General features: G+C 43.8%; 1 protein-coding gene across 1 annotated transcript in view; it reads left to right on the forward strand.

Moving 5' to 3' along the window:
• Positions 1-303: 303 nt before the first annotated feature.
• The window catches only part of erc2 (ELKS/RAB6-interacting/CAST family member 2), a 34804-nt gene continuing 11966 nt past the window's right edge, over positions 304-23141 (forward strand). The window contains exons 1-13 of the mRNA XM_019880474.1: positions 304-494; positions 3748-4581; positions 10098-10121; positions 12032-12282; positions 14708-14762; positions 16229-16392; positions 16434-16851; positions 16936-17010; positions 19539-19694; positions 20262-20429; positions 21048-21215; positions 21814-21951; positions 22955-23095. Coding sequence (XP_019736033.1) covers positions 3904-4581; positions 10098-10121; positions 12032-12282; positions 14708-14762; positions 16229-16392; positions 16434-16851; positions 16936-17010; positions 19539-19694; positions 20262-20429; positions 21048-21215; positions 21814-21951; positions 22955-23095 — 2436 coding nt within the window. The 5' untranslated portion in view covers positions 304-494; positions 3748-3903. The remainder of the gene's footprint in view (positions 495-3747; positions 4582-10097; positions 10122-12031; positions 12283-14707; positions 14763-16228; positions 16393-16433; positions 16852-16935; positions 17011-19538; positions 19695-20261; positions 20430-21047; positions 21216-21813; positions 21952-22954; positions 23096-23141) is intronic.

Consider the following 23141-nt stretch of genomic DNA (forward strand, 5'->3'; position numbering starts at 1 on the left):
ACCAGTTTACTCCATTACATTTAGTTTCGTCTTTCAAGCGGAGTATCCTTGAAAATCCCCCCCTCCTTCAATGGGATTAGCAGCATCCATGCCTTAGTAGTATGACATGAGCCATCTTTAAACGGCATGTTGGGGGCGGTGCATAGTAGACTGCACATCATGAGAACAAGTTGTGCCTGTGAGACCAAATTCAGGGCGAATATACAGTTTTTTTTTCGCTTTTCGAGAAATAGTGCCGTGCCATAATACTAAAGTGTTCTTATTTGAACCAAGACCCCAGAAGATGTGGGAGTACGTAAACACACACATACACACTCTCACACACCTCCCTCCTCGCGCATGCAGCTGCCACTTGCGGTAGTGACGATGATGATGCTGGCGTGCAGAGGAGAACCAATGACAGCGCAGGATGCTGAGGGAGGCTGCTCGGCTGAATGGAGGCGACGTGATTCCGTTCGTCAAGCAGCACAAGAGAGGAATTGACATCGGGGGAGGTGAGTGTCTTTCTGCACGTTAATCGCAACCCGTTTATCTCGAAATCGCTCGCACGGTCCGTGAAGTGTTCTCTTTTTCCATCCCGTCGATTGCGTTTGCGAGCCGCTTAAAGGGACCCTTACTCGTTCCCGGCCGGTCATTGATCACTAGACAGCGGACGATTTGCGTCCTAACGCCGTCTGCAAAACAATGCAGCGGCGAATAAAATAAGGCTTTTATTTGGCACCTCTCTGGTGTCACAGTGGTGCGTTCAGGGGCTCGAGGCGCACCACGCCGGGGCCATCAAACATGGAGGCCCAATGAGCTGTCAGTAGGTCTGTGCTCCTTATGCAGCATCACATATAATTCAAATATTAGAATCAGTGTTTCAATAGTCAACGCTTCAGTGCGGGATTTTTAACATGAAGACATTTGTAAATGTCCAATTCAGTCCCTTTGACCCCGATATTGAAAGAATGACAATCATCCTCTCTGAATGGGATACATTTGGGGCGTTGAGGCTCAGTAGTAGAATACATGATGAGGAGGCTGCATTTTGCAGCACACTCCAAGGGATTGGTGCTGCTTCTCGGGTGAAATGACTCTTATCAACCCATATTGAGGGCTATTTTTAGAAAAATGTCCTTCTTTGTCTGCCTGAGACTCTGAGGCTCTGACCTCAAAAGGAGAGCGCCATCGTCTCCTTTCGACCACTTGTCTCCCCTCCCTCCTCCCTGTTTCATCCGAACACAATGGATGGGGCCCACCTTTCCCCAAAAAGTCCCAGACATTCACCGGCGAAATCTTTGTGGCATGTCATCTGTGTCCTCTCCACTCCAATGCTCAATAAATTGCCAGTGATGATTCGTCCTGTGGCCCTCACTTGACTCTTCGAGAGGTGTTCTGATCTCTCACTGAATCGTTATTTTATTCAACCACGAGGATGATGCCACTGAGATGAAAAATCTCCTTTTCAAGAGAAACTTGAATCATATGATGTTCGTTATGCCTGTGCAATGCTGGTATGTACTGTATAATGTTGGCGTGTGGCTCAAAATAGAAGCAAAAAGTCAGAACACTCCAAATCTGCATTGGAAAAAGCCTGCATGCACCTGCCAGGACACTTTATGAAGCCCTCCAACACAATAAAATGTCACAGCTGTTTTTATAAAAAAACTGACTTTACAAAAAAAATAAAAATAAAAATTATATATATATATATACATAGTTGAATTACTCTAGCTACATGAGGAGCCAAAAACATTATACACACAGTACAAATTATCAATACTTTACAATTATTTTGGATTATAATTACTATACAAGCTTTATATATTTTTATATATAACTTTATATATAACTTTTTTATATTTTTTTCCATAAAGGCGGATTTTTATTTTTTGGGAGGGATACAGGGCCTTAATGGTGTGTTTAGATAATTCCAAAGGAAAAGCAAAAATGTCTTTTTTTTTTTGTGAATTGAGTAAATTATTTTTTAAATTTCTAGTATGAGGTTGAAGCATTTTTTTTTCTTTAGTGTATTTTAGGTTCGTATATAATTCAGAAGCGAATTAGAATTTTATTTTTTTTTGTATTTGAGGGGGCGTGGCATCATTTAATTGCAAAGCCAGGCAACTCCACAAAAATAATTCAGTTAAAAAAAAAAAAATTAAAAAATCCAAAAAAAGAGTGAGGATAGTCCACTTATTTCCTTTCAAGCAATATCATGTACGTTTTCCTGATGGGTTGGGCAAAATAAATGATTGATTCTTCTAGAATTTGGTGACCAATTATTTGTGTCTTGAAGTGAATGAGGCACATTGGAGTGCACTGCTAAATTACTTTTGATTTTCGGCCAATTAATGATCTGAAGGTGAACACATCACCTGTGGAAATGTGCGCTACATCTCTGGGCAGCACTGAAATTGGAATTCGGAACATTCAGAAAGAAACACTCGCAAAGAACGATGCAACAATACCATTTCATTGATAAAATTTCATTTTCCCCACAGTGGAGCAAGGACATTTAGGGAGCAGACAATGGAGTGACATTCATTGGCCTGTTAAACAATTTATTTCAATGACACTTAAAGACGACGCACATTATGAGCCTCACTTTTTTCTGGCAAAGCATTTGTAGTTCATTCAAGGTGGGGACGGTTTTGCCCGCACTGCCAATTTGTCTCGAGCTGTTGAAAGCTGACCAGTGAAGATAAGAGCAGCTTGTTGTACAGGCTCCACTGTGTTAAATTGGAATTTAATTTACCGTGGCGTCTCAGCGGGTCTCCGGCGAACGCACAGAAGAAGAATTTTTTGTTTATTTTTTTTGACAGATGATTTTTGGACTTTTCAACTTCAACGTGCTAACTCACTTTTGGAGAGAAGAGTAGTGTCCTCTCTGACCTTTTCTTCTCAGAAATGACCTTGCGAATGTCTTCAACAATGGAGACCTGATGCTATCTGATCAATCCACCAAAAATCCAACAACAACGCATGGACAATCTTAAATGAATACTCTTTCAACGACACGTCTTTTCTCCTCTGTCACCTTTGGTAAATGACGGCCAGCGACTGAGGTGCTTAATCTCTGGTAGCCCAGACGTCATCACCATGGCAACTGGTCGGAATAGCAAGTGCCGCCGGAGAGAAAGTACCGTAGCTCTGTCGGATGCTCGAGTTTCTCACAGATGGTCCAGTATCGATCACAAGGTGAAGCTTTAGTGATAGATATGTTTTTTTTTCCCCAGGACCAATGCCGATTATTAGTAGTCAAGGATTCCGATATTTGCTTACGTGGAAATCATCAAAAGTTTGACATATGCAAACTCCCAACATTTGTTCAAATGCCTTTAAGCACGTGTTTTGCACCAGATTTTCAGCTTTGCAACATGTTTATGTTTTTTCCACTATTATAAAATCGACATCCATGTTTCAAAATACTAACAAAAAGTCCAGAGAGCTTACAGGCTAAGCAGCATTCCTTATTAAGGCAAATTAAAACGTCAACAAATAAATAGGTCCAGGTCCAGGTTTTCAGGTGTGTCTATTCAATAGCCTGACAGCAGTCGGCAGGAACGAGCGGCGGTACCTCTCCGTCTTGCAGCGCGGGTGTATCAGTCTCTGGCTGAGGGAGCTGCCGAATGCTGTCAGGGTAGCCTGGAGGGTTTTAACGCAGTCAAACCTCCGAAAGAACATTTAGTTATTCTTTGAGGTTGTCATTTTAAATTTGTGTGTCATTCACCTGACAAATCCAAAGTGTTTGTCCTCCTCCAGGCGCCTCCCCGTTGCTCCTTCCAACTTTGACCAGCTCCACCTCCCCAAGACCATAAATCAAGTCACCCATGTGCGGTTCAGCGAACCTGTGCAGTATCATCGCAGCGCGCCCCCGTTAAGGACCCCCCTGGTGGCCGTGCGGCCGACTCACGGGACATGTACGGCAGTGCCAGAGCTGTAGGTCACTTAGAGAGCAGCCCCGCACGCTCCCCGCGCCTGCCTCGGTCCCCCAGACTGGGCCATCGGAGGGCCAACAGCGGGGGCGGGAGCGGCGCGGGGGGCAAGACGCTCTCCATGGAGAACATCCAGTCTCTCAACGCTGCCTACGCCACTTCAGGCCCCATGTACCTGAGCGACCACGAGGGCGTGGGCTCCACGGCCACGTACCCCAAAGGCACCACCACTCTGGGTCGGGCCACCAACCGGGCCATGTACGGGGGCCGCGTCACAGCCATGGGCAGTAGTCCCAACATCGCTTCGGTGGGACTGCCCCATGCTGACCTTCTGTCTTACAGTGACCTGGGCTCCATCTCCATGCTGCACGCCCACCACCACCACCATCAGGGGGTGCCCTCCGCCCTGCTCAGGCAGGCGGTGCGGAGCAGTGGGGGGGAACTGCTGGAGATGCAGGCCCAGTTCAGGGATATGCAGAGGGAGAACGAGATGCTGCGCAGGGAGCTGGACCTGAAGGACAGCAAGCTGGGCTCGTCCACTAACAGCATCAAGAGCTTCTGGAGCCCCGAACTGAAGAAGGAGCGCATCATGAGGAAGGAGGAGGCGGCGCGCACGTCTATCCTGAAGGAGCAGATGAGAGTCACTCATGAGGAGAACCAGGTGAGACCCATGTGCACGCTTTCTGCCATTTCCTACAGGGAGAGCTCTGTGATGGCCTCTTGTCCATCAACTTTTGCCGTGCGGTATTTTTCTCACCCTCTTTTACGTGGTAGACCACTTTTATGTTTCGGAGGCCTTTCTGGAAAGAGTTACTGCACTTTAATGCGTGAATATTCGACACGTTCATTTGAACATAGCTGCACGGTATGCACCGCCCATATTTGTGGTATTTTGGGATTAAAAAAAAATAATAATAATCAAACCTTCATACAAGAAATGTCTCTTTGTAGTACAGTTGCCCTCATCGCAAGGGAACATTCGAGACCCGTCCACAATAGGTCAAAATCGGGAGTATAAAGTTTCGCATATTAGTTTCATTTTTCATCCCCCAAATATCAGTGAGGACTTTCATAGTTTTTTTTTCATAATAAGGGAAATAACACTCTTTCGTACTGTACTTTATAAAAGCATAACTAAATAGTTGATGCATGATTAAAGATTCATTCATTGCAGCTCCTTCTGGTGCGTGCGAACTAGGCCAACATGGCGCAATCATCCATACACAAATAGATAACAGTTCCACAACTACTTGTATTGATTCAGTACGCTGCTGTAATATTAAGTGTTTTTCATAGACGATAAAGTATATATGCTTGTGGCAGTGAGCATTGTTCTGTTTTCTGTCTACGTGTGTTGCTGCGCCAGTCGTGTTCAGATATCACTTTTTATAATAAAGCCACATGGATGCTCTTCGTTAACCCGTGTATGGCATTGTGTGAGCATTAAACTACCGGAGTTTAAGGCAAAGTAATATTGTATTTTTAAATACACAATATGTGATTCTCTTGGTTTTATGTCAGCAAACTTCGACTGGGAGGGGTATTAATCAAACATTTTGATGCATCTTTTTTGAAGCACTCTTATCTCCAATTTTTACTCACAAGTAAAAGCAAAAATTAAAAAAAGCCTGTAAAATGATGGCCCGTATCTAAAAAAAAAAAAAAAAAAATTGCTAAATCTGGTCGCTCATAACTGAAGGCACCACAACATTCCTCCGTGCCTGTTCTCACTCTCCCACTTAAATTTGCCCAAAATAAGAGGCAGGGAGTGCTTGCTTGTTTGTCTCTGCAGTTGGGGTTCAGTGACTCATAAAATAAAAGAGAATCATTCAATATAACTTCCACATAATTGCATCTAATGAAAGTCTGCGGCAGTAATCACAAGCCTTCGAGCAACTCCTTCGACACAAACAGCATCCATCAATCCTCACAAACATGGTCTCTCTGCTCTGGAGGAACAACAAATATTAAACAGCCAAATATGGTGACCCACTGTGTTACACCGATGGGGCATCATCTGCTTTCTGTTAATTACGCGGCATCTCTTCCAGCAGACTTTAGTGCTGCCCTTCATGTTGCTGCACAATGTGGGACTACTCTAAAGGCGGACAACTCTAAAGTCGGACTTGCTTGTCTAAACCCGCGTTCAATTAAGAATGCACCAGATCATAAAACAGGGGCAGAAATGTTGTGCTGAACCACGTATGCCAGGTGTTTACTGAAGAGCATTCACCACATTTTGACACGAGAATATTCATCAAAGTCTGCGTGGGGTCCTTCGTTGGCTATCCTGAGTGCGGGGGTGTCGACATGACCCAGTTAAATCAACTTGTGACAAGAGTGGGCACCTCGCTCAGAGACAGACGACACAAAAAAAAAAGCTTCCCGCCTTTTAATTCCTCTGATCATCTGTCCGCCTCCGTTGCAAAAAAAGTTGATCTTTTACTAAATGCATAAAATCCCCCAAAGCGCAGATGTCTTTTATTTGGTGATAGCCTCGTATACTCGTTTCTAAAATAAGTAAAGTCATTCCAGACTGAACATAATCTAGGTTCCAATTTCCACTCCGCCTTGAGTCATGCTCATTTCGTAGCTTGTCATCTTCATCTCATTATGCAAATTGCTAATAAAAAAAAAAAACTTAGCCAGAAGAAGTGTAGTGGCGTATGCGCTCGGTTGGTATTTTGCTTGTTGGGATACTCGAGTGTATCCAGACTCTGGCACGATGCAGCTCCATTTTCAAGCCAAGTAAAAGGTGTTATCTTTATTGTTCTCTTCCATGTTACGATCAGCCAAAGCAGCACAACTCTTTCTTTTATTGTTAAAGCCAGATTGTGTGGACCTCCCATTCAATTTCAAACCGAAACGTCTGTTGCTTCTGCATCTGTGGCTTCCCTCGAGTTTAAAGAGACGGCGTGTTAGTGTGGAGCTTTCGTTCTCGGTCACACTTTGATGGTTGCACCTGAAGAGCCACGGGGGCTGGGATTCATTCATTCTATGTATGTCATTGTTCAGCACTATTCAGCACTTGGTTTTGGATCCTTTTACACGTGTTAAACCTAGTTGCATATATTTCAGAGAGTAAAATACAAAAAGATGCACATTTTGGACTTCTTTTGCTGGATGTAGACCATTTCTTGCACTCGGCGTTATCTCGAGCGCTGCACTCAATTATGTTCACAGGCAGATGTGGCGGCGTGCCATAATTGCTCTTTTCTATCTTGATTTCTGGGTTCCTAAAATGTGCACGCTGGGCCAGACATTGTCTGAAGAACGACTGTGTAGTTAAACGGCCAAGACTATTGTGGAAGAGCCTTGGGCCACCTTTGAATTCATTGTTTTGCTCATGCCTTAATGCCCATATACTGTAGGATTAGACAATAATTAAGAATTATATATGTTTTATGTTCACCTATGGTGTGGTGGCTCATTCGCTTGACTTCCGTGCAAGTAGCTTGAGTTCAGTTCCCGCTAACTGCCTGTTAGAACATGAGTGAACGATTTTCATTTTTTCTTTCATGTGAGTGAATTTCACATCTTCTCCTCTATGAGAAACTCACAACATAACAGAAATTGTAGACATCCCCCATGCTTTTATTTTTCCCATACATGCAGTTTTAAGTTATACAAGATTATAGAATAGAACTACCGGTATGTCAAGGCGCAATTTCATAAAACAGAACCCGAATTAATTTAGTGACTAACATATTCCAGTTTGCTGATTTGCTACGTCAAAATGATTCCTCCGGAGAAGGTGATGAAGTCAAGAAAGCAAGCGGCGCTTGATATCTCTCAGTATAGTTTGCATTATAGCAACTCTCAGAGCAGGTGCCTCGAGGGCTCTGTAAGCTTTAGCAAATAATGCGCATCATTCATCTGCTTAATAAGGTGAGGGAATAAGGGCCTGTGTTTACCACGTCCAAACAGCACTATTGTGTGAGAGTCGTCGAGGCGGTTCCAACAACATACGACTGTTTGACTTCAGCACAATTTCCAGAGCTGCCGAAGCTGGACAGAACCTGCTGGCGGCAAAGATACGAGCTGGAGCCAGTTATGTCTGACTGAGTCACGACCGGCAGTGACGCTCAACACGCCCGGGCCCTTTTCAGCACAAGCCCCAAAATGGAGGCTGAGCTACATACTGTACATCACAACACAAAATGTTTCTTTATTTTTATATAGAAATTTAAATGCTGTCAAAATGAGACCTTAATACGGTGTGTATGCGGAATGAATGCGATCAGTTGGGCATTAAAAAATGGGGAGCATCTCACTTTTCGGATCTAGCACACGGGCATAGCAAAGGATAAGTGTTTTTTCTCATCGGCACGGTGACCACGACAATATCAGATGGGATTTGACTGACTCACAGGAAGTGGTACGCTCCTGCTATTGATGGTTGAGTCACAGTCTTTTTCAGCCTTAGTGCAATTATGCAAATGCACTCATTGACTGCACTAAGCACTTTAGCTCCAAGACGGAAGGCTATTGATCAGGGCAGAACATGAGATAAAGAGGAAGCTGAGATACTGGACGGACACGCTGAGAGGAGATGCACCACTCTTTTGACGTTATTGATTGACCAATCAAAATTGAAATCTATATTTTTATTGTGAGTCATTGCATTGTGTCATTATCATGGTGGGATGTGAGTTTTTTTTATTCTCCATTGCTACATTTTAACTTGTTGAAATGGCTACGATGTCTGTGACAGAAGACTTGAATGGAAAATGACACGAAATGGAGGCTATGAGCGGTGGATGGATTCTGGTAATGACTCACACATGGAGTGTGACTAACATCGCGGTACATGGCAGCAGCCTCTCACTCAGCAGGAACTTTTACAGATGATGCCAGAAGAAAAACACTGCCGACTAGTGGTCGTAAATACACACAGCAAGAACATTAAGTTACACTGCTTGCTGACAGAGATCGTGGGATAATTCTCATGATTATACCGGTGCTGTGTTGGTGCGAATACAATACAAAATTTGTGTAAAACTGTTCTGCATCATACTGATTTCTAATGTTTTGATCGGGCCAGGTAGCTGAAAATGCTTATTAAATATCAGGAACCACCCCTCAGTATCATCCAGTTCAGTTATATAACACAACAGTGACTCCTCAAGCAAAGGTGTTTTTTTGCGAACTTTGCCAAAGGGCCTCCACTTGAACAGATCCTGCTTTATACGGCTGTGTTCTCCATAATTATTATTGAGTGTATTTTGTGAAATGTTGGAAATTAAAGCCACAACTACAAATCATAACCTGCCGTGAGCTGTCAAACAGGAGGTTGGGAACTGCTAAATACACCTGACAGACTCCACGGGAACGATAAGGCTTGCGTATCTAAATAGAAGAGCTGATGAGGGCAAAGACTGAAGATGACCATTTGACTTTACAGCAACGCTAACTTGGACTGAGCTGACGAGGACAGGGATGACAGGAAGATGACACGCACACACGATGAAATACATTTCTGTCCAAAGCGCCATTCCAAATTTCAGTCGGTGACAGTGACGCCTCATCTCATCATTTAGCAGGATCTTTACTTACTCACGTACTGTATTAATATTTCAGCCTTTAGTTTTGCTGCGATTTGGAATTTGAATGGCAGGTGAATGCTGTCACAGCGTTGCAGAAGCAACAGCCAATTAAAAATGTCGTGTTGAATCACGTGAGCTTTCACGGTAGACCAAAAAAAAAACGTTATGACGTGTCAAAATGTGCTTTTATAGTAACCACAATGAGTAACAGTGGCGTCGACTATCTGGTGTAAATTACGTAAAATGTATTTATAAGATCACAACTTTTCTTTCAATGGGCTGCAATTATATTTCATTTTAAAATGTTGGATTTTCAATTATTTTTTTAGTGAGGTAAAAACGAGTCAAGTCATTCATAGTAAAGGTAAAGGGTGAATGTTGTTTGTGACTTTGCAGTCATCTCTTTCCAGAAAGGTCAATATATATTTTTTTTCTGAAGGAATCTTGTGATCGAAATGTGAGTAACATAAACAGCTGGACAAACAGTAAAGAGGCTTCTTTTTTCCAAAATTGGTCAGGTTCATGTTGCCCATTCGTCTCTGTGACGTCATAACCTGACACTGACTGTTTTACCATACATTTGTGTTTTATTTTATTTTTTTTTTCTGTTCATTCTGCCCATGCTGTGCAGCTGCTGGATGCCAGGAGAACAAAGGTTTGTCCCTATGTTTGCACCAAATGTGGCGTGCACAACATAGAGTCACCTTCAGTGTGATGTGTATTTGCAGAAACCTGGCAATCCCTTTCCACCTCTTCTCCTTATGTGACACCAAGTAGAAATTCAAAAGATTCCCATGAATGGCCACCAATACCATTTCACTCATGCTGCCCCAAAATATGTTCCTATAGGTAAATTACACGTATTGTTGTTAATCCTTTCACTCCAAATGTGTCTTCCTCGTGCAAAACCACAACTCACAACCCCTGATTACTGAAGAGGTACATCTGTGATATCAGTTTGAATTATTCGTTATTTACATTTTTTTAACTACCAAATTTCTCACACTATTTTGTACCATCAAAAAATGTCCGTGTATAGTATTATTTCAAAAATGTTAACAATATTCTGTCGAATTCAGGACACCAGGGCAAAGCTACCGAAGCAAGCAGTCATCCAACGTCCCGCTAAGAAACGTCTGTTAGCACATTCTACGTGCTCACACAGAAGTTAAGCAGTTGTTAACCTTTTTCACTTCAAATCAGGAGCAGTTGGTTCCAGTCTTCGCTTCCAATTTGAGTCACTTTGAATGTGAGGAGTTCATATCCGCGCAAGTCTAGCTCAAAGTGCAGACTAACCGCGCGCATGGAACGCAGCCTACTTTTCTGTGACCAAATTATCATCAGAGGCGCGGCAGCTCCCTGCACCACAACGCCCAAGTGAGGCGCATCGTTGTCCCAAACGTGCTAGACTAGACTAGTCTGGGCACTAAAATGAAGTTGCGCCCGTTTTTGCGTCAGAGCGCGTCGATACATGCCAACATAAAAAGGAAAAATATTGATCTTTGAAGTTAAAAACCCCTATTTAGCTGCTGTACGAACATTCAACCGCTAGAGGGTGCTAACGGACTATAACACGGCAAGCTGAATTTGTGATTTTTTTTTTTAACTCAATCGAACATTGTTCGATTGAGTTGTTGCTAGGGGGACAGCTTTGGGTCAGGAAACCGGAAGTGACGTGGTTCCCCCAATCTTACGAGACTGAGTTCCGTACATGTGCTTCCAGTGTTATGCCAATTAAAGTCAAGTAAGCAAATGCTTTAACCGTCCATTCTGTTTTGTTGAGTGAGAACAGAACAGAGTGAAACACTCAATATTCTACACTGAACTTTTCGTTGATGGAAAATTTTAGTGTTAGTAAATCGAACTGATGGCACAGAATTTTTTTCGTTAAGGTTTTTGGACATACAGATTCTGCTCTTTACAACTGACTAAATATGGATCAGGACACCACAATCATATTGTTGAATCAGTACCTCTCTGACAGTATCAATCAAAATCAATATCATTGTAAACTTCTTAATGGTATCGTTTCTGATTCAGGTTTTGTACTGCATGTAACGAGGTTGTGCAAGTGTACCGAATGTTGTGCCTGGTGTAGATTCAATATTTTCCTCTGAAGGACGATGCAGTATTTTTATGTCATATTAGGTTGCCAGGCATCTTTATGAAGCAGCCTTTTGAATTTACAGATTCATTTAATTAATTTCATACAGGTCAATAAAACAGAGAAACCTCAGCACACGAATATTGGTTTGATGGGTTTCTATAGATGCCCCGCATATTCTTTTGGGACTCCATCAAGTCTCCCTATTCTGATTAATCCTCTGTCACATGTTTTCCAAAGTAAGGCATCTTTCTATGTTGACATCTTTGATGACGGTATTAGCTGGTAAAGAAGGTAAGACCTCCTCCTCCTGTTTGTCCACCCACGGTTGCGCCACTTTAAATACATTCTTCCCAACATTTCAGAAGTATGTGTCACCCTCCTGTCTGTTCCACTACCTTCAAACATTTGTACTTTTTCCAACACATGAGCCTATGTGTGTTTTGTCTGAACCTCATCAGCATCTCCAGATGACCATCCAGGCTCTCCAGGACGAGCTGCGCACGCAACGCGATCTCAACCACTTGCTGCAGCAAGAGAGCGGCAACCGCTCCGGCGCCGAGCATTTCACCACCATCGAGCTGACCGAGGAGAACTTCCGCCGGCTGCAGGCCGAGCACGACCGGCAGGCCAAGGAACTCTTCCTGCTGAGGAAAACCCTGGAAGAGATGGAGCTGAGGATCGAGACTCAGAAGCAGACGCTGGGAATGCTGTCAAAATGAGACCTTAATACGGTGTGTATGCGGAATGAATGCGATCAGTTGGGCATTAAAAAATGGGGAGCATCTCACTTTTCGGATCTAGCACACGGGCATAGCAAAGGATAAGTGTTTTTTCTCATCGGCACGGTGACCACGACAATATCAGATGGGATTTGACTGACTCACAGGAAGTGGTACGCTCCTGCTATTGATGGTTGAGTCACAGTCTTTTTCAGCCTTAGTGCAATTATGCAAATGCACTCATTGACTGCACTAAGCACTTTAGCTCCAAGACGGAAGGCTATTGATCAGGGCAGAACATGAGATAAAGAGGAAGCTGAGATACTGGACGGACACGCTGAGAGGAGATGCACCACTCTTTTGACGTTATTGATTGACCAATCAAAATTGAAATCTATATTTTTATTGTGAGTCATTGCATTGTGTCATTATCATGGTGGGATGTGAGTTTTTTTTATTCTCCATTGCTACATTTTAACTTGTTGAAATGGCTACGATGTCTGTGACAGAAGACTTGAATGGAAAATGACACGAAATGGAGGCTATGAGCGGTGGATGGATTCTGGTAATGACTCACACATGGAGTGTGACTAACATCGCGGTACATGGCAGCAGCCTCTCACTCAGCAGGAACTTTTACAGATGATGCCAGAAGAAAAACACTGCCGACTAGTGGTCGTAAATACACACAGCAAGAACATTAAGTTACACTGCTTGCTGACAGAGATCGTGGGATAATTCTCATGATTATACCGGTGCTGTGTTGGTGCGAATACAATACAAAATTTGTGTAAAACTGTTCTGCATCATACTGATTTCTAATGTTTTGATCGGGCCAGGTAGCTGAAAATGCTTATTAAATATCAGGAACCACCCCTCAGTATCATCCAGTTCAGTTATATAACACAACAGTGACTCCTCAAGCAAAGGTGTTTTTTTGCGAACTTTGCCAAAGGGCCTCCACTTGAACAGATCCTGCTTTATACGGCTGTGTTCTCCATAATTATTATTGAGTGTATTTTGTGAAATGTTGGAAATTAAAGCCACAACTACAAATCATAACCTGCCGTGAGCTGTCAAACAGGAGGTTGGGAACTGCTAAATACACCTGACAGACTCCACGGGAACGATAAGGCTTGCGTATCTAAATAGAAGAGCTGATGAGGGCAAAGACTGAAGATGACCATTTGACTTTACAGCAACGCTAACTTGGACTGAGCTGACGAGGACAGGGATGACAGGAAGATGACACGCACACACGATGAAATACATTTCTGTCCAAAGCGCCATTCCAAATTTCAGTCGGTGACAGTGACGCCTCATCTCATCATTTAGCAGGATCTTTACTTACTCACGTACTGTATTAATATTTCAGCCTTTAGTTTTGCTGCGATTTGGAATTTGAATGGCAGGTGAATGCTGTCACAGCGTTGCAGAAGCAACAGTCAATTAAAAATGTGTTGAATCACGTGAGCTTTCACGGTAGACCAAAAAAAAAACGTTATGACGTGTCAAAATGTGCTTTTATAGTAACCACAATGAGTAACAGTGGCGTCGACTATCTGGTGTAAATTACGTAAAATGTATTTATAAGATCACAACTTTTCTTTCAATGGGCTGCAATTATATTTCATTTTAAAATGTTGGATTTTCAATTATTTTTTTAGTGAGGTAAAAACGAGTCAAGTCATTCATAGTAAAGGTAAAGGGTGAATGTTGTTTGTGACTTTGCAGTCATCTCTTTCCAGAAAGGTCAATATATATTTTTTTTCTGAAGGAATCTTGTGATCGAAATGTGAGTAACATAAACAGCTGGACAAACAGTAAAGAGGCTTCTTTTTTCCAAAATTGGTCAGGTTCATGTTGCCCATTCGTCTCTGTGACGTCATAACCTGACACTGACTGTTTTACCATACATTTGTGTTTTATTTTTATTTTTTTCTGTTCATTCTGCCCATGCTGTGCAGCTGCTGGATGCCAGGAGAACAAAGGTTTGTCCCTATGTTTGCACCAAATGTGGCGTGCACAACATAGAGTCACCTTCAGTGTGATGTGTATTTGCAGAAACCTGGCAATCCCTTGACACCTCTTCTCCTTATGTGACACCAAGTAGAAATTCAAAAGATTCCCATGAATGGCCACCAATACCATTTCACTCATGCTGCCCCAAAATATGTTCCTATAGGTAAATTACACGTATTGTTGTTAATCCTTTCACTCCAAATGTGTCTTCCTCGTGCAAAACCACAACTCACAACCCCTGATTACTGAAGAGGTACATCTGTGATATCAGTTTGAATTATTCGTTATTTACATTTTTTTAACTACCAAATTTCTCACACTATTTTGTACCATCAAAAAATGTCCGTGTATAGTATTATTTCAAAAATGTTAACAATATTCTGTCGAATTCAGGACACCAGGGCAAAGCTACCGAAGCAAGCAGTCATCCAACGTCCCGCTAAGAAACGTCTGTTAGCACATTCTACGTGCTCACACAGAAGTTAAGCAGTTGTTAACCTTTTTCACTTCAAATCAGGAGCAGTTGGTTCCAGTCTTCGCTTCCAATTTGAGTCACTTTGAATGTGAGGAGTTCATATCCGCGCAAGTCTAGCTCAAAGTGCAGACTAACCGCGCGCATGGAACGCAGCCTACTTTTCTGTGACCAAATTATCATCAGAGGCGCGGCAGCTCCCTGCACCACAACGCCCAAGTGAGGCGCATCGTTGTCCCAAACGTGCTAGACTAGACTAGTCTGGGCACTAAAATGAAGTTGCGCCCGTTTTTGCGTCAGAGCGCGTCGATACATGCCAACATAAAAAGGAAAAATATTGATCTTTGAAGTTAAAAACCCCTATTATTTAGCTGCTGTACGAACCTTCAACCGCTAGAGAGTGCTAACGGACTATAACACGGAAAGCTGAATTTGTGATTTTTTTTTTAACTCAATCTAACAATAGTATTGTTAGATCTAACAATAGTATTGTTAGATTGAGTTGTCGCTAGGGGGGCAGCTTTGGGTGAGGAAACCGGAAGTGACGTGTGTTTCCCCCAATGTTACGAGACTGAGTTCCGTACATGTGCTTCCAGTGTTATGCCAATTAAAGTCAAGTAAGCAAATGCTTTAACCGTCCATTCTGTTTTGTTGAGTGAGAACAGAACAGAGTGAAACACTCAATATTCTACACTGAACTTTTCGTTGATGGAAAATTTTAGTGTTAGTAAATCGAACTGATGGCACAGAATTTTTTTCGTTAAGATTTTTGGACATACAGATTCTGCTCTTTACAACTGACTAAATATGGATCAGGACACCACAATCATATTGTTGAATCAGTACCTCTCTGACAGTATCAATCAAAATCAATATCATTGTAAACTTCTTAATGGTATCGTTTCTGATTCAGGTTTTGTACTGCATGTAACGAGGTTGTGCAAGTGTACCGAATGTTGTGCCTGGTGTAGATTCAATATTTTCCTCTGAAGGACGATGCAGTATTTTTATGTCATATTAGGTTGCCAGGCATCTTTATGAAGCAGCCTTTTGAATTTACTTACAGATTAATTTAATTAATTTCATACAGGTCAATAAAACAGAGGAACCTCAGCACACGAATATTGGTTTGATGGGTTTCTATAGATGCCCCGCATATTCTTTTGGGACTCCATCAGGTCTCCTTATGCTGATTAATCCTCTGTCACATGTTTTCCAAAGTAAGGCATCTTTCTATGTTGACATCTTTGATGATGGTATTAGCTGGTAAAGAAGGTAAGACCTCCTCCTCCTGTTTGTCCACCCACGGTTGCGCCACTTTAAATACATTCTTCCCAACATTTCAGAAGTATGTGTCACCCTCCTGTCTGTTCCACTACCTTCAAACATTTGTACTTTTTCCAACACATGAGCCTATGTGTGTTTTGTCTGAACCTCATCAGCATCTCCAGATGACCATCCAGGCTCTCCAGGACGAGCTGCGCACGCAACGCGATCTCAACCACTTGCTGCAGCAAGAGAGCGGCAACCGCTCCGGCGCCGAGCATTTCACCACCATCGAGCTGACCGAGGAGAACTTCCGCCGGCTGCAGGCCGAGCACGACCGGCAGGCCAAGGAACTCTTCCTGCTGAGGAAAACCCTGGAAGAGATGGAGCTGAGGATCGAGACGCAGAAGCAGACGCCCTCAACCACTTGCTGCAGCAGGAGAGCGGCAACCGCTCCGGCGCCGAGCACTTCACCACCATCGAGTTGACCGAGGAGAACTTCCGCCGGCTGCAGGCCGAGCACGACCGGCAGGCCAAGGAACTCTTCCTGCTGAGGAAAACCCTGGAAGAGATGGAGCTGAGGATCGAGACGCAGAAGCAGACGCTGGGAGCCAGAGACGAGTCCATTAAGAAGCTGCTGGAGATGCTGCAGAGTAAAGGGCTGCCCTCGGGGCCTGGCAGGGTTTCTGAGGAGGAGGAGCAGGAGAGGAACAGGCGCATTGCTGAGGCGGAAGCCCAGCTGGGACACTTGGAGGTCATTCTAGACCAGAAGGAGAAGGAAAACATCCATCTTAGGGAGGTATGCTATCACATGACATATCGACGCCTTTATGATTTTTGCAATATACACTTTCCCAGCGTGTTGTGTGTTTGGTTCTCCAAGGAATTGCACCGAAGAAATCAGCTGCACCAGGATCCAAGCAAAACAAAGGCCCTGCAAACCATCATCGAGATGAAAGTAAGTACAATTTAAACATGTGCCACACGAGCAAAAAGAGCAAGTAATAAACAGCCAATCAAGAAAGGAAGGAACACAACTTGCGTACAGAAACTCAAATCTAACACACACACACACACACACACACACACACACACACACACACACACACACACGCACGCGCGCATTATATTGAATTTATGGACATTTTGTATCAAGTGTATTAGTTACTGTTCAAACACTGGAAACCTACTCTTGTTATTGCGATACTCTGCTGAGTCAACACACTGGCAGATGTTTGTTAAACAAGCGTGCGTGTTTATATGTGCCCCAGTGTGTGGCTGCTCCAAAGCAGCTGTAGCCTGTGTCAACCTCAACATTCAATTTAATAACACCTTTCAAATTTCATGCTTGCAGAAGTGTGCAATCATAAACACACACACGCACACACAAAAAAAAAAAAAAAAAAAGGAACGTGATGTCGCTGGTCCGAACTAGCAACTCGCAAAACAAGTCAGATTTGTTTTGGTCACAAAGTCACGCAATCTGCGAAGTTGCAAAGATTGCGATTGGCCTATTTGATTTGATTTAGAGGTCATTGTGGAATTTTGGATTGATGCAATTCAGATTAAAATAAAGCAACTGAATGTGGAGTGTGCATGTTTTCACCATGCTTGTGGAGTTTCTTTGGGTGTCCTGGTCACCCCACACATTCCCAAAATGTACATTTTAGGTCAGGTACATCAAAGACTCAAAATTGTTGAGAGGTTTGAATGTGACTGTGAATGGTTGTTTGTCTATCTGTGCCCGTATTACTGGCAGGCGTCCAGTCATGGGTGTACCCCACTTTTCTTACCAGAAGGTAGCAAAAGCTGGTATTGGCTCCAAGACACAGGAACAGGAAAAGTGCTCTGGAACAGTCTTTCCCAATCTTTATTGAGCCAATTAATCAGTGCAGCACCAAAATGAGAGTATGAATGCTTGGATAAAACATGAAAGTGCACCATTTAAGGCAGGGATGTACAACTGGCAGCTCACGACCACACTCTGGGTGTGCCCCCAGTAGCACTGATGAAAAATGGTGGCCCCCTCCAGCATTCACGTTGGCCATCCCTAATTTAAGGGGATAGACAACCAGGCTTAATACTTTCATGAGGCATCCTCAGAGACCACACCCACAAATGGTGCACAAAGGTAGATCTATCATTGCAGTGCACTCCAACTGCATCATAGACATACGCGAGATGTGCTCCACACTCGTCTGAAAGCAATCAGATCTCCTCCGATCTGAAGACTACATCTGACAAGCCGAGAAATTCAGGCCATGAAGCGAGCGAATCTCCGTCGACTCCAGCAGCCTCACTGCAGAGGCCTGACATCACTTCCTCAAAATAAATCATGACATCATCGCTGAGCAGACAGGGCCGAACCCCGCCCCACCCCTTCGCCTCGGCTGGCGCGGCCGTCACGTGGTATGCAAATTGTGCCATCCTTGTCGATGAGCGCGGCGAGCGAAGGGGGAAGACCCGCCTCCTCTCGCTGTGTGCAGGAAGACCCCGCGCCGCTCCCCTCCTCTTTACCGCTCCCGCTTCCTCTCCGGTGCTTGTGATGCTGATGGAAGCGCCAATAATCCTCCCTCCCCTTCTCCCTTACGCCCTCTCCTCCTCGCCGAGCCGAGAGCGTGCGCGGCGTACAGCCTGCTCGCTGCTGCCATGGAAACAGGTGTGGTTGTTTATGACAGTCAGAAGCCAGCATGCAAGCAGACAGAGCCAAAGGGAGTCCGGGAAAACATTTCGTGAGCAAATGGATGCAACCGGTGATGACGTGTGGAGGGAATAAAATCTATCGCCGTTGAAGGTACGGCGACTTGCGTCTTTTGCGGCGATCTTAGTTGATGGACGTCGATGCGAGGTGAGCTGTAACGTGCATGTACGACGCTCACGAGAGTCTTACGGCTCCCGAGGGGATTCGCTGCCACTGTTCCTCTTCGGTGGTTTAGGGTTGAGCCCTTGAACAAGTTCATAAGTTCAGAGTCACTTGGGCAAAAGGAAATGAAGCTTGCGTGAGAGGGGTCACGGACCATGTTGAAGATGTTGTATTATTTATTAAAAAAAAAAGAAAGAAAGAAAAAGCTGAGGTGCACTCACACTCACAGCCTTGCGGAATCCGCAAGCAGCAAAATCTGCAGCGTGTTACTTTTCCTCCTTTTTTTCCACCGCATGTTTCTCTCCACTCTGCCACTGCTGAATGTTTGTGCAACATTTCCCAATGGTGATTAGTCCTCTGCGCTGTAGCAGCCTAGCAAGCTTCTCAGATCTCTGACAGCTGCAGTCGCTCGGACACAATCCAGAGAACTTCCTTTCCTCTCATTCCGCGCGATCTATCTCTCTTTTTCTGTTTTTTTTTTTCCTGTCGTCCTCACTCTAAATCCTCCTTCAGTCTGCCTTTGTGGACTATATAATAGACTTCAGTTTGAATTTGTTTCCCACAACTTATGAGCATGTCAGTGTGGATTCTGACATATGTCTCATCTGCATGTTTGCGTGCAGGACACCAAAATTGCCTCCCTGGAGCGCAACATTCGCGACCTGGAGGATGAGATCCAAATGTTGAAGGCAAACGGCTTGCTGAACACGGAGGACCGCGAGGAGGAGATCAAGCAGATGGAGGTCTACAAGAACCACTCCAAGTTTATGAAGACCAAGGTAGGCGGCGCGCTTGCGTCCTGTCAAAGTTCGACATTCTCCCCAAAGTGGGTCACGATTGAGCCGTGCAGAGAGGTGAAGACCGAATAACGCTGCCGTGTTTAGCGTTTAGCGCCATCAGCAAACTGTCTTGTTGGAAGTCATCTTAGAGGTGCTTGTGCATGTTTTTTCTTTTTTATTTCAAGGAGATAAGAAGACAAACCCGGCAATAAAAAAATGAACTCAAATGTGTTCTTTGAATTCAACGTCTGCACTTCATCACGCCAACTCCTGCATGTCTCTCTCTACAGGGACTCATCTGTCTCCCTGTAGCATTGACTTTGTGTTTACTCATTGATTCTTCTGTTAGTGGACCAGGCGCAGACCAGTCCACAGTTTTGTTGTGCTATTTATAGACCTTTTTTCATCCATCATGAATAGGAATGATGTATAATACATGATGAATGCGGGGGAAGTGGGGGGGGGGGGATTCAGTCCCAAATGCATTTTTAATGCTAGCAACTTGTGTTGATGAAAATAGCGCCAAAGCTGGATTCTGTGCGTGTGCGCGCGGGTGTGTTCGTACAGATTGACCAACTCAAGCAGGAGTTGTCAAAGAAGGAGTCCGAGTTGCTGGCTCTGCAGACGAAGTTGGAGACCCTCAACAACCAGAACTCGGACTGCAAACAGCACATTGAAGTGCTCAAAGAGTCTCTCACTGCCAAAGAGCAACGGGCGGCCATCCTGCAAACAGAGGTAACGTGAAAACATGTCGTGGAAGATCATTTCTAACCTTCACAAGGAGCAAAATGAACGGCCTTGCCTTAGGGGCCTGAGGCAAATAATGTCAGCAACTGTTGCAAAAGCTCCCAAAAAATATTTTGTGATTTCGATGAAACATGATGACGATGAAAACAACATGCTTTGGCGATGTTTTTCTTCACTTTTGGCCTTAGACAAGGTGGAAGGGATTATGAACAGCTCCAAGGTCATTGTTAGCACATTAATGTCAGGCTTCTACTAGAAAGGAGAAGAGGGTGTGCACACTTGTCCAGCAACATTATTTCATCATCTGTCAGATTTTTTTTTTTTAATTGAATTGTACATCTTATAAATTTCCATCCAGCATTGCATTATCTGTCTTAAAAGTCAGAATTATTGACACAGCTAGTTCTGGGGTGGATGTCATTAGATTGCACAGGTGTGCCTTATTCTTGTGTCTTGGGGGTGTCATCGGAAAGAAGTCAGTGAAGTCAACCAAGCCTCTTTTGAAAGCGAATGTGACACTTTTCTGTCGGTGTTCTAGTCGCGCATTGTTTCAAGTCATCTGACATGTTTTTTTTTTTTTTTGGGGGTGGGGGTGTAATGCTCCAGGTAGATGCATTGCGTCTGCGTTTGGAGGAGAAAGAGTCCTTCCTCAACAAGAAAACCAAGCAGCTGCAGGACCTGACCGAAGAGAAAGGCACTCTTGCTGGAGAGATCAGGGACATGAAGGACATGCTAGAGGTCAAAGAGAGAAAAATCAACGTCCTGCAGAAGAAGGTATTCATATTTTGATTCCCTTGACGGGTTCTGGTCCATTACGTCATATTGCTCTCACCTACATACCAATAACACAAGTCGCTTGTAGTACTCCACTAGCAAATACAGCCGCATACGGTAAATTGTATCGCTGACTGATGTGGATGCATCTACGTCAAGTCCACTTCGCAGTTTGAATTCACCCTTAACACCAAATGGATTGATTCTCAATGCCGTTTTATGTATCATCGACTACAAGCCTCGCGATCTGAAAATCAAAGTGATCGTTGAGCATGGAGGAATGCGCACGGAAAGAAAAGCATCTGAGACCTTTCTACCTCACTGCCTCAAGTGTGTGTTTGTGTGTACGTGTGTGCTATAAATATTCCCAGTGATACACTTTCCCTCAACCTGACCCGCTCGTGTGCCCTCCATTGTTTCCTTCTCTTGTGCTCACCCTCATCCTCTCATCTGTTGTTTGTTTTCTCGGTCTGTGTTGACTTTTAAAAAGGTAACACCTCCCTCCCGCTGAAATTATTTGGTGTTAATATCGCTATAATTAGTGCCTTTATTTGTGTTTCTCCTCCTCCTCCTCCTCCTCTTCCTCTTCCTCCTCCAGATTGAGAACCTGTTTGAGCAACTGCGGGATAAAGACAAGCAGCTCAGCAACCTGAAGGACCGGGTCAAGTCTCTGCAGACCGACTCCACCAACACCGACACTGCCCTGGCCACCCTGGAGGAGGCGCTGTCAGAGAAGGTAAAGCTAAACGATTGCAAATGTTGAGACCTGCTCTCGGGTGAGCAACTATACAGTGAAACTCCTCTACAACGAAATCATGTTTGCAGCAAGAAATTTTTCACAACAGGGGACTTTTCACTGTAGCAAATTTTATCTCAGACGTAAACACGAACACACACAAATAACATATATGTGTACTTTTTTTTTTATTCCAATAGTGCAAAAGTATGAGCAAACACTTATTTGACACTTCATATAGCCAGCGTAGAAAGAAAAAAAGGGAAAGAAATTGCGAAATTTACGATCAGCATTTACTTTCACTTACGGTACATCAATTTCATGCATAATGTCTTTTATTTTGCTTCCTCCATCTTTCATTTATATGACCTTTATCCTGTCTTCAAGCGTTAAAGCTTTTCTTTTTTCTTCCTTGGTATGCAAAGGTCTGTTTTGTCGCCATTTTAGCAATGTTAAGTTCGTGCTGCGTCTGAAACAAATACTTCCTGTATGACTGCGCATGTGTAAACCAGTGTGGTGGTTACTGTTGCCGTTTCCGAACGAAGCTGCAGAGGTCGCTGTGGCATCCTGAGGTTGGATTAGACTTTTGTCCTGGAAGGCTTGTTTTCATTGTAGTGAATCTCGTTGCGAGGCAAGAGCAGAGAAAAAGATTTCGTATAACGGAACAGGGGGACTTTTCGTTGTAGGGGGAGCAGAAAAGTGGGAATGGCTTTCATGCATGAACATTTTTTCACACTCGGGGGTATTTTTTCGCCATGTAGGTTTTGTTGTAGAGGAGTTTCACTGTATATCCAACTATGAGTAAAACAGCTGGAGTTTGATGTTAATATTAAGGATATTAACCCTTTCAGGGACAGCGGTTACTACAGTGGACGGCTTATCATTATATCAGGTTAAAGGTTGCACGAAAGGGTTAAAATAAAATGAAATTGAAATGTACTTTTGTGGGAAGCCGCGCCTTTATTTCTCAACACTCTGCCTTGTCCCGTGTGTGCATATTTAGTCCAGCCTCATCGATCTGAAGGAACATGCATCTTCTCTGGCGTCTTCTGGCCTCAAAAAGGACTCGAAGCTCAAGTCCCTGGAGATCGCCATCGAGCAGAAAAAGGAGGAGTGCAGTAAGTTGGAGACGCAGTTACAGAAGGTGGGTGTGTGTCTCCGGGCGGGATAATATTCCCTTCATACACTTT

Source organism: Hippocampus comes, unplaced genomic scaffold (assembly GCF_001891065.2).
Source record: "Hippocampus comes isolate QL1 unplaced genomic scaffold, H_comes_QL1_v1.1 scaffold68, whole genome shotgun sequence".
NCBI lineage: Eukaryota > Metazoa > Chordata > Actinopteri > Syngnathiformes > Syngnathidae > Hippocampus > Hippocampus comes.